This window comes from Psammomys obesus, unplaced genomic scaffold (assembly GCF_907164565.1).
Source record: "Psammomys obesus unplaced genomic scaffold, mPsaObe1.curated_primary_1811, whole genome shotgun sequence".
Lineage (NCBI taxonomy): Eukaryota > Metazoa > Chordata > Mammalia > Rodentia > Muridae > Psammomys > Psammomys obesus.
The window spans coordinates 8,317,151-8,329,216 of NW_026596134.1; the positions used below are offsets into that span (position 1 = coordinate 8,317,151).

The following is a 12,066-nucleotide window of genomic DNA, read 5'->3' on the forward strand; positions in this document are numbered from 1 at the left end:
ATCATGTGGTTTTTCTCATTCAGTTTGTTTATATGGTAGATCACATTGATGGATTTCCGTATATTGAACCACCCCTGCATACCTGGGATGAAGCCTACTTGGTCATAGTGGATTATATCTTTGATGTGTTCTTGGATTCGGTTTGTTGAGTATTTTTGCATCAATGTTCGTAAGGGAGATTGGCCTGAAATTCTCTTTCTTTGTTGGGTCTTTGTGAGGTTTTGGTATCAAGGTGACTGTGGCTTCATAGAATGAGTTTGGTAATGTTCCTTCTGTTTCTATTTTGTGGAATACTTTGAAGAGTATTGGTATTAGCTCTTCTTTGAAGGTCTGGTAGAATTCTGCACTGAAACTATCTGGCCCTAGGCTTTTTTTTGGAAGGGAGACTATTGATGACTGCTTCTATTCCTTAGGGGATATAGGACTATTTAATTGATTTACCTGGCCTTGATTCAGCTTTGATACATGGAGTTGATCAAGAAAAATGTACACTTCATTTGGATTTTGAAATTTTGTGGCATATAGGCTTTTGAAGTAAGACCTAATGATTGTTTGGATTTCCTCAGTGTCTGTCGTTATGTCCCCCTTTTCATTTCTGGTTTAGTTGATTTGGATAGTGTCTCTTTGCCTTTTAGTTAGTTTGGTTTGGCTAAGGGTTTGCCTATCTTGTTGATTTTCTCAAAGAACCAGATCTTGGTTTCATTGATTCTTTGAATTGTTTTATTTGTTTCCAATTTATTGATTTCAGCCCTCAGTTTGATTATTTCCAGCCATTTATTCCTGTTTGGTGTATCTGCTTCCTTTTTTCCCGAGGGCTTTTAGGCAAGCCATTAAGTTGCTTGCAGGAGATGTTTTGAATTTCTTCCTGAAGGTACTTAGTGCTATGAACTTTCCTGTTAGCACTGCTTTCATCATGTAACATAAGTTTGAGTATGTTGTGCTTTCTTTTTCATTGAATTCTAGGAAAACTTTAATTTCTTTATTTCTTCCCTGACCCAGCTGTCATTGAGTAGCAAGTTGTTCAGTTTCCATGTGTGTGTAGGCTTTTTGTTATTACTGTTGTCATTGAGAGGCAGCATTAGTCCATGTTGGTCAGATAGGATACATGGGATTATTTCAATCTTTTTGTATCTGTTGAGACTTGTTTTGTGATCAACTATTTTGGAGAAGGTTCCATGAGGAGCTGAAAAGAAGGTAAATTCTTTTGTGTTTGGGTGAAATGTTCTGTAGATGTCACTTAGGCCCGTTTGATTCATGACCTCTGTTAGAGTTATTGTTTCTCTGTTTTAATTTCTGTTTTGTTGACCTGTCCTTTGTTGAGAGTGGGGTATTGAAGTCTCCCACTATTATTTTGTGGGGATCTATGTGTGGTTTCAGTTTTATTAATGTTTCTTTTACAAATGTGGTTGCTCTTGTATTTGGAGCATAGATGTTCAGAATTGTGTTGTCTTTTGGTGGAGTTTTCCTTTGATGAGTATGAAAAGACCCTCTCCATCTCTTTTGATTAATTTTGGTTGAAAATTTATTTTACTAGATATTAGAATGGCTATTCCTGCTTGCTTCTTGAGTCCATTTGCTTGGAAAATTGCCTTCCAGCCCTTTACTCTCAGGTAATGTCTATCTTTGTGACTTAGGTATGTTTCTTGTATGCAACAGATTATTGGGTCTTGTTTATGTATCCATTCTGTTAGTCTTTGTCTTTTGATTGGAGAGTTGAGTCCATTGGTGTTAAGGGAGATTAATGACCAGTGGCTGTTAGATGCTTTGATTTTGCTGTTGGCTATGGTAGTGTGTTTGTGTGCTTGGCTACTTTTAGTTTTGCTGTAGTGAGGTTATTGGTTTCCTGTGTTTTACTGAATGTAGTTAGTTTTCCTGGATTCTATTTTTTCATCTAGTATCTTCTGTAATGCTGGATTTGTGGATAGGTATTGTTTGAATTTGTTTTTGTCATTGAATATCTTGAATTCTCCATCTATGATGACTGAGAGTTTTGCTGGGTATAGTAGCCTGGGCTGACATCTGTGTTCTCTTAGGGTTTGCATTATATCTGTCCAGGCCCTTCTTTCTTTCATACTCTCTATTGAGAAATCAGGTGTGATTCTGATGGGTTTGCTATTATATGTTACTTGGCCTTTTTCCCTTGCAGCTTTTAGTATTTTTTTCTTTGTTCTATATACTTACTGTTTTGATTATTATGTGGTAGGAGGATTTTCTTTTCTGGTCTAATTTATTAGGTGTTCTGTCTCTTGTATTCTTATAGGCCTCTCCTTTAAGTTGGGGAAATTTTCTTCTATGATTCTGTTGAAAATATTTTCTGGGCCTTGGAGGAGGGAATCTTTTTCCTCTATTCCTATTATTCTTAGGTTTTGTCTTTTCATATTGTCTTGACTTTCTTGGATGGTCTGTGTCAGAAATTTTTTGGATTTAACATTTTCTTTGATGGATACATCGATTTCTTCCATTGTATCTTCTACACCTGAGATTCTTTCTTCCATCTCTTGTACTCTGTTGGTTATGATTACCTCTGTAGTCCCTGTTTCCTTCCCTAAATTCTTCCTCTTCATGATTTCCTCCTTTTGTGTTTTCTTTAATATTTCCAATTCTATCTTCAGATCTTGAGTTGTTTTGTTTATTTCCTTCACCTGTCTGATTGTATTTTCTGTTTTTCTTTTAGTTCTTTCAACTGTTTGTTTGAACATTTCTCTGTTTCTTTTATTTCTTTCAGTGATTTAATGATTTCCTCTCTGAAGGCCACAAACTGTTTGGCTGCAGCTTCTTGTATTTCTTCACGGATGGCCATAATCTGTTTGATTTTATCTTCTAATTCTTTACATATTTTATTTGTTTCCTCTATTATCCTCTTCATCAGCATAGATGTAAGGTCATCTTCTTGAATTTCAATTATGCTGGGGTGTCCAGGGCTGCTTGCCCCTGGATGGTTGGGTTCTGGAGATGTATGCTCTCTCTTTTGTTTGTTGAGCTTTTACACTGACCTCTATCTGTTGGGCTATTTTAGGTGTTGGCTGTTAGTTTCTGGTGCTTCCTGGAATCCTGGGGTAGGGAGAATCCCCTTGGCAGGAAGATGATTTTTCCTGAAGGAGGCCTCCTCTGCTTTTTGTGTATGTTCACTGAATGGCCAGTGTTTCTCAGGAATTGCCACTGCTCACCTCAGGCATATAGACTTGAGTGGTAGCTGTGGTCTTTGTTAGTTAAGGGGGCTCTCCACTCACCCGTAGAAGTCCTGGAGACAGCTGCCCTATTGCTGGGTTTCTTCTTCTGAATTTAGTGAGCTGCTGCTGTTGTTACACTGTTTTCCAAGCACAGCCCTCTTGAAGAACCTGCTGATTTCCTAACTGTGGGGTTTTCTCCCAACAGGGAAACTCAGTCTCTGGTGCCCTGTCTAAGAAGGTGAGTCGAATGCACAGCAAGTCTCTGGGCCAGAGACTGAAGGCCCCACCCTGAGCCAGAGATGGTGTACCCCGGTTGGGATGGTGACTGGGGGTGCTAATCTGGTCCAAAGGTTGTGCGCCCTGATCTGGGCTGATAGCTGTGAGCCCCACTCTGGGCTGACAGCTGTGCGTCTCCTTCTGTGCCGGAGGCTGTGCACTCCTCTCTGGGCCAGCAACTAAGGGCTCTGCTCTGGGTCGGAGGTTGGGTGCCTCACTCTGGGCCAGAGGCTGTGCGCCCTGATCTGGACTGGCAGCTGTGTACCCTGCTCTGGGCCAGAGGCTGTGCGCTCCTTTCTGAGCCGGCAACTAAGGGCTCCGCTCTGATCCAGAGGCTGGGCGCCTCACTCTGGGTCAGAGGCTGTGTGTCCCAGTCTGGGATGGCAGCCGGGTGCACTGCTCTGAGTGGGAGGCTGTGCGCCCACTGTCCCCAAGACCTTTTCCAGGGATTGACTGGGTGACCTGAGGTCAGTCCCAATTGATTTCCACACTTAGGATTTCCTCTCACCTGGCAATCACAAATGCTGGTGTTTTAGGTCCCAGAGTTCAGTCTCCTGGTTGCTGTGCCAACACTACTGTCCTGCTCCTCAGACACAGTGTCCTCCAGGCACCTCCATCTTGGATCCTCCTCATCAAATCACTTTTTAAGGTTATTATACCCAAAGCATAACCTTCGATTCCTCAGATTTCCATTGCCACATGTGTTGAGCTTGTTGGGTGGTGGACAATACAGTGGGCTTCATATTTTTTTTAAGCTAAAAATACCAATAATATTTTCTCCTTTCTAAATCTTTGTAACTAAACTTATTTTGAATTTTGGAAACAACTCTTGGATCTTCATTTCTCTTTTATGAAAATTACTTCTGTTCAGATTGTAAAATAGAAACATATGTAAGTTCTTTGCTTGCTTGTTTCCCCTGTTATGGGAGATTGAACCTATGAACATATGTATGCTATTCCAGTACCTTATTGCTAAGCTACAGCCCCAGTAGTGCGGCTTTAAAAATAAGGATTAAAAAAACCCACCTTTAAAAGGTTGCCATCATATATATACAGTGGACTGTAGTCTAAACAGTCCTTCCTCTCTGGAAGTTTTTACAAAAGGTGGACAGCTTCGTGAGGTTCTCATATAGCTATATGGAGAACAAGCTGTCACTCCTCAGATCAGAGAGGGCTATCTACACTAAGGCTTCCATGCTTTTAGTGTAAGTGTCCCAAGGCACTATAAAAGACACAGTACCCAGACTAAGAGGGACCACTGGAGAGATGCTGACGTATGGGTATACCAAATAAGCAGCAAAGCAGAACTTTGTTTGTTTATTTGTTTGTTTGTTTACAGTTGGCGTTACTAAGTCCTATCAACGTTTCTCTCCAAAAGAACTGTATCAAGTCCTAGCTTTAAGGCAGGAGATGCAGCTCAATAAGTTAAGGACTTGCCTAGCATGCATGAAGCCCTGAGTTCAATCCCCAGAACCACATGAACTAAGTATGGTGCCACACACCTATAATCTCAGCATTGGGGAGATAGAGGCAGGAGGGTCAGAAGTTCAATGTCATCTCTGTAAAAATTTCAGGACAGACTGGGCTACCCACATCTGCTTCTAAGAATAACACAGAAGTCTGAGGTGAGTTATCCACACTCCTCTGTCAGTGGACAAAGAGTATTCATAAGATGAACCCTGTTCACACCTCCCTACAGCTTACTGGTGTAAGGGTAAATCAGAGGAGCAGAGGAACTTGACACCCCTCCTGGGGGACCTAGGAAAATGTTACTCTTCAAAGAACTCTCATTCTTGTATCTTGAAAAGGTGAAGAATTTGGTAATGCGGAAATTATTCCTGATTTTAAAACAATCAGAGGAAATTCAGGGCTTACATTTGTCATCATAATGGTGAACATTCTTTGTAAGAAACGGTAATAAATCTGGTCACTCGATATAATGTGAGGCAGACAGGCGTATTTCTGCAGAAGCTTCTCATGAGTCCTCCACTTCAGAGAGGCCGCAGCTCGCTGCTCAGCAGCTGTGAGTGCGGGAATCAAGTCTGGCAGTGAGGACAACTAGAAAGAAACACAAGGAAAGAGCTGATGGTGACTCAACCCATCAACTGCAGCCTCCCATGTAAGCATACCCCAGGGATGGACTTCGGAGTTTAAAAGACATCTCATTTGTCATTGGGAGGCAGTTATCAGGCAGACTCAATCGTTTAAAAAAGTTCTTGAGAAGAACGTCTGGCATCAGGAAATGGAACCTCTAGAGCATGGACTTATTATTCTTCCTGTCAAGCTGATTATCAGGTTGGTTTTCAAGGCAACTATTCTAACACGCAGTTCCTTACATTTCACTCTAGGCAAGCTTGACCTTCTAAATTCCTACCCTTTGTCTTATTTATTAAATTTAATAATCTTTAATATTGAAAATGTGAATACAAATTCCAAAGACAATTATGAGAACTGTGGTAGTTGGAACCACTATGAAGTAACTGCAGAGGGGACCTCGTGCCAGAAGCCTTCAGACACAGGCATGGCTATGCAGCAGGTGTTATTTTATTTACTTGCTTGAATGTTTATTGTAAAAACCATAAGTTTAACAATTAGAAATACTGTATTTGAAATGGGCCTTCCTTTGGAGGTCTTCAAATAATCTACACACTTCATTTTGTCACCCATACAGCAGAGGCTCAGGAAACAGCCTGAGGGGAAAGGAGTTGGTAACTTGGGAGATTTTATTCCTACATTACTTCGCCATCCAGGAAAATATGAGTGTGTGGTACCTATGACTCTTTGGCCTTCAAATTCCTTGATAGTAGGACAGAAATTGAGATCTTAAGATGTTTCCAATTAATTGCCAGTATCTCACAATAGTGCTGCCAAATGTGGCTCAGAGCTGGGAAGTAACGAGTCCAACCCATCCTTCCTTGTTATAACATAACTTTTTTATTGCTTCTGTGCATGTGTGTGGTGATGGGGTGAGGGTACACTTGCATGCAGTCCTGAAGAATGCCATAAGAGGGCATTAGATTCTTTTGGAGACAAGTTACTAGTGATTGTGCAGTACCTAATAAGGATGCTGGGATGAAACCCGGATCCTTATGAGATCAGTAGAGCTCTTGGCTGCTGTAAGCCATCTCTCTAGACCTCTCATGTAAATTTTAAAGCCACCTGGGGATGAACTACCTGCCATCCTTGGGTCCTGACAAATGGCCAAAGGGCTGGATACTGACCAGCACAAGGCAAGCACTATTTTAGTGCTTCTCACATATTCTTTCCCTGTTTCCTCACAAGCACCCTGCAGAATACAACGACAAACCTCCAACTTTCCTGAAAGATGGGACTTACCTTATTTTCTTGAACACTGCTTTCTCCACCAGTAGACATAAGTTCCAAGATTTCTGGGAGGTGATTTATAAGAGCATCCAGTACCTTTTAAAGAGATATTGACTGTGTTTATAATAGTTATTATCTGTCTTCTAAATTAGTTAATTCCTCAATTCAATTTATACATTGAAAAAGTATTCTTAACCAAACAACAACATCTTGGGTCTTCCTTTGTTCTTTCTTTTCTTTTCTTTTCTTTATTTTTTCTTAAGAAAAAGATCAGTATGGCTTCTACTGGTACAAACTGGAGAAAGCTAACATACTCAAAACTGCCTTCAAACTTTGGGAAGGAGTCTACATCAGGTGGCACCCTCAGGTACCCTGTGATAAGCTACATCTCCCAAGCAAGTAATCATTTTGCTGAATAGAATGTGTCAAATATGGCATCAGATGGAAGAATTTCAAAATCTTCACAAGTCTATCTACAAGGTAAAATATACTCTCAAAACAATGCTGAGTAAAAGTCAAAAATGTGATACAATTACAAGTGTGAATAAAGCCTTTGATAGAAAAATGCAATACTGATCAGAAAACCAAAACTGTAACAAAATGTCAACTGTGATTTCTCAACTGAAGCTTCTCTTTTGTCCATATGTTGGCACTTCCTAATTTTCCTTAATAAACAATATACACTTCCATGTTAAAACCAGATGTACTGGAAGTCCTAACTTCTAAGATCTTCCCAATGACACAGTGACACAGGTACTGACATAGTTTAGCTTAATATGGGAAGTAAAGGCCAGAGTGGGAACTTGTTTTACCTCCAGCGACTCATCTTGCAATAACGTAATCAGTTCTTTGTGTATTAAATATACTCCAGAATTCAGAAGTTTAGATACCTAAAATGCAACAATAAAGTCTCTCAGATTTGAGACTACATAATGTTAAGATACGAATTTTAACTACATTCTTATTAAATACTCTTAAAATAAAAATAAGTTACAACATAAATATGAAATTAATTTCTAGCAAATTTAGTCACATAGATCAGTTTCCTAATATGCTGGGAGGTGTGGCCACAGGACGAGATGTGCTGAAGTGTGGAGGGAAAGCACAAAAAGAAGAGATACTATACTGGGCTTGAGTCAAGTTTTGTTTGCAGGGGTCAGGGGTGGGAAAATGCCTAAATAAAGTGCTTTAAGATCTTTTGTTTGGATTTGTTTAGAGTTGTTAGAAACACTTTTTAAAAGGCATTTTCTAAAAAAATAAGAGTAAAGTTATAATATAGTAATTATCAAATCTAGTATCAACACTAGATTAGAAAACTTGTAAAGTCAGTGGCAAACTTTTGTTATTTAAAGGGAAAAACAAATTAAAATAAGCCCTTTGTTTTAGGGAACTGAACATTACACACACTGTGAGAATATGATCATCAGACATCCATAAAACACACAGAACAACCATCTCCAAAGTGACTCCTATTACAGAAATACTAGTGTGTGTGTATGTTTGTGTGTGTGTGTGTGTGTGTGTGTTGTTTCATCTGCTATAAAATATAACTAAATCAAAGATTAAACCAAGGAGAGAAGAGAAACTGTGCATTCTCAGACTCCACTCCTGTCCAGTCTTCTCTGAAGAGTGCACAGGAATCAAGCTAAAGGAACAAATAACCTACAGGCTCTGCTGGAAAATACCTTCTGCCCTTTCCTCCTCTAAAAGTAGGCTTTTGCGGGTCAATCTACAGAGATGATACAACTGTGTAACATTGGGATAACTTTAAATAACTGTGTCATTTAAGTAGACTATTTCCTAGACTTTGTACTATGAATATATATATATATATATATATATATATATATATATATATATATATATATATCATCTATGGCAGAAAAATATTTTTACATTTTTATTTCATTGCTATTCATGTGTGCATGTGTTTGGCAATGTGCATGTGTGGATGCACATGAAGTTGATCTGGGTACCTTCCTTGATCACTCTGCTTCATATATCAAAGGTCTCTCACTTAAACCCAGGGCTCCAGACTGAGGTACTTTAGCTTGCTAGCTCTGGAGAGGCCCTATCTCTGCCTCCTGGGAACACAGATTGCAGGCAGGCTGCCATGCTCAGCAATAGTTATGTGGGATCTGAACTCTAATCCTCACTCAGGCAAACACTTGACCAATGGAAAGGTGCTATTTTAAAGAAGCAAAGAATACAAATAAATAGCCAAAAGAATCTTAATAACATCTACAATGATACTATCACTATCCTGCATTCTCTCAGTTAATCTATAGTGTTTTGACATGAAGTACAAATATTCTGGCTGGCAATAAGAATTTACTATATAATTTATAAGGAAAGAAAATATTTTATCATATCAGTTATAAAGAGGCTGCCACATCACTATTGAATCGACAAGTTCTAGCTTATATATTGTGAAGGTCAGTAGTGATTGTCAATGTGACAGGATCTAGCCTTACTTCAGCGGACAAGCATACAAGAATCTGTGAAGGAATTTTTAGACTGGATGAACTGAGATGGGAAGACCCACCCTGTCTTAGTTTCAGTTGTCAACTTCCTCAACACCACGTCACCTGGGAAGAGGAACCTCAGCTGAGGAACTGTCTATATCAGATAGGCCTGTAGCTATGTTTGTGGAGCCTTGTCTTGATTGATAATTGGCATGGAAGGTCTCAGCCCAGGGTGGGCAACACTAGGCAGTGTGCCTGAACAGCGTAAGACAGCCAGCTAAGAGAGCCATAGAGCAAGCATGCAAAGCACCATTCCTCCATAGTTTCTGCTTCAAGCAACTACTTGAGTTCCTGCCCTGACTTTCCTCAATGATGAGCTATGATCTGGAAGTGAAAGCTTTTATCAAACCCTTCTCTCCCGCAAGCTGCTTCTTGTCATAGTACTTGTTAGAGTAACAGAGAAGCAAACTGGGACACACTCTGGTTGTGGGCAGGACTGTTCCATGGCCTTGGATCCTGGACTAACTAAAAAACAGAAGGAGTTGAGCAGCAGCATTCATTGCTCTCTGCTTCCTGAGTGTGGACTCAAAGTGGCCAGCTGCCTTCCTCACCATGATAGCCTGTTCCCCAGAACTTTAAGCTAAGGTAAAACCTTTCTTGTTAAGTTACATTGGTTAGGTATTCTGTCACGGCAATGACACAAGTAACAAACAGTTACATACATGTGTATTTTACCTCCATCTTCTAAGAAACAGGTCTCAAATTTCAACTTCAAAGATGAAAGTTAATCATGTTCATCATAAAAGTTTAATTTTACTTTTGTATATAATTTATGGAAAGTTTTACAGCTGAAGCTAAAAGCTGTGCTCATAAAATTTCACTTGCAGCAAAAGTAATAAATATAAATAATTTGTTATTCAATTTTCCATTTACCCTAAAACTACTTAAATGTAAGGGCAAAGTATAAATATGATAAAGCATATAAAATTATAGCTATCATAATACCTGGCTTAAAGTAAGTATTTAGCTTAGAAATGCTAAAAGGTAGATTAATGAGTAAATGAATATAATGTATTTATGTAAATGGATTTTGTAAACACACTAAAAAGAGAATTATGAAAATTCAAAACAAGACTTAAAACTATAACATGGAAGAGTATGGGATCTCTATCTTATAACAAGTAAACGCAATATACAGAATAGTAAAACAGCATCTAACATACACAGACAGAAATCAACATGTGCACCATGGAATCCATTCTTTGACTTACTTCATAAAAGCAAATAGCAATAGTGTATCTGACTGGTACTTCGGGGTCATGACAAAGGCAGAAGAATGTAGAATAGAGTTCCATGTGGAAGTTTTTAGGATCAACAAAAACAATCATGGCCTAGTGGAGGTGGAAGGAGATGAATGGAAAGGAAAGAAAACATGCATCAATACCTAATATAATCATTTCACTAAAACTGAAATCATATTCTATTAAGCATAGTTAATAAAAAATTATGTTTGCAAAACCCAAATGCATGCATATAATTCTCATATATATACAGAAATATAAATTACACTAATATTTGTTTAATATCTCCTATTCATTTAGATACATTGTTAAACAGCAAGTTTCAGAGATGTCAATATCTTCACGCATTCTCCTCATGTTTTAAAGTCATAATCAAAACCATCAATAAGTATAAACACATATTTTATTACCGGGAAGTTGTAAGCACAGTTCTTTCGTACTGAAGTATATTTCTTCTCATGTTCTACGATTTGGGGCGGAATCTGGTTTTCATTGTGGCCATTTTCTTGTTGCAGACCCAATGTACAAAGTTTCCTATAAAACTCCAAAAATCTCAAGTGCTGATCTGGAGTGAAAATTCCTAAAGCAAATATAAAGCCTGTGTCCAATACTTCAATCGCAACCAAAAAATTTAAAGAGAAACTCAAAGTGCAATAAGAACACGTCTAGAACAAAATATTAAGCAGCATTGTTACAGATGATTCTTGCAGCAATGAGCAAAAGAAAAGCTACCAGGTCATACTTTCACCTTGTGTTTACTTTAATAACTTATATGAGGGTTTGTGCCCAGTCTTCCTGTATCAGGTCAGGACATATTTGGTGAATACCCTTGGGAGTCCAGCTCTTTTTGTTTTTACTTTTTGCAGGGAACAAGGAAAGAGCAGATGTGAGAGACAGGAGAGGTGGGAGAAAAGGAAAAGAAGGAGTGGAGGAAGGGGAAATTGTGGTTGGGATGTGATGTATAAAAGAATAAAATTTTAAAATGTCATTTTTAGTTTTAAAAATACAAACTATGGACAACAGGAATTATGTCTGTCTGCATTAGCTCCACAGCTTCTGGAACACTAAGAAACCATCATTATTAGGATCACACTTATAATACTGCTGTTCACTTATGGTACATGTTTTAAAGTCTCCACAGGAAAAAAAACACACATGTATCTACAGAGAAAGAGTTAAGGTTGTCAGAAATGGCCTGGAAGCTGTCAGGGTGATCAGAAATGCTATTCATCAACAGACAGTTCCACATTCATCAACTCTCTCAGAGCCAGGGATTTGGTGGATACTGTAAAACGTTTATCAGTTACCAGCTGTCTGTAAGCTACATAAAGTATATTACTATGCTAGGTAAGCGTTTAATTCTTCCATGATAACAGTAAGCTTAGAACATGCTCTCCTGGGTACTGGTCTACATTCCAAGCTGAACTACTCATATATATATATATATATATATATATATATATATATATATATATATATACACATAAATATACATATACATACATGTCTGATCTTCTATCAGCACACTTC

General features: G+C 38.6%; 1 protein-coding gene across 5 annotated transcripts in view; it reads right to left on the minus strand.

Annotated features, from left to right (window-relative positions):
* Positions 1-12,066, minus strand: part of Ppp4r4 (protein phosphatase 4 regulatory subunit 4) — a 95,341-nt gene that overhangs the window by 26,234 nt on the left and 57,041 nt on the right. For all 5 annotated transcript variants that reach the window (XR_008718476.1, XM_055593050.1, XM_055593048.1 and 2 more), the window contains 5 exons: positions 10,947-11,116; positions 10,507-10,626; positions 7,583-7,660; positions 6,783-6,866; positions 5,322-5,504 (listed from right to left, as the gene is read on the minus strand). Coding sequence is in view for 4 of the 5 variants with exons in the window: in XM_055593050.1 (XP_055449025.1) it covers positions 5,322-5,504; positions 6,783-6,866; positions 7,583-7,660; positions 10,507-10,626; positions 10,947-11,116 (635 nt within the window). In the remaining variant the exon portion in view is untranslated. The remainder of the gene's footprint in view (positions 1-5,321; positions 5,505-6,782; positions 6,867-7,582; positions 7,661-10,506; positions 10,627-10,946; positions 11,117-12,066) is intronic.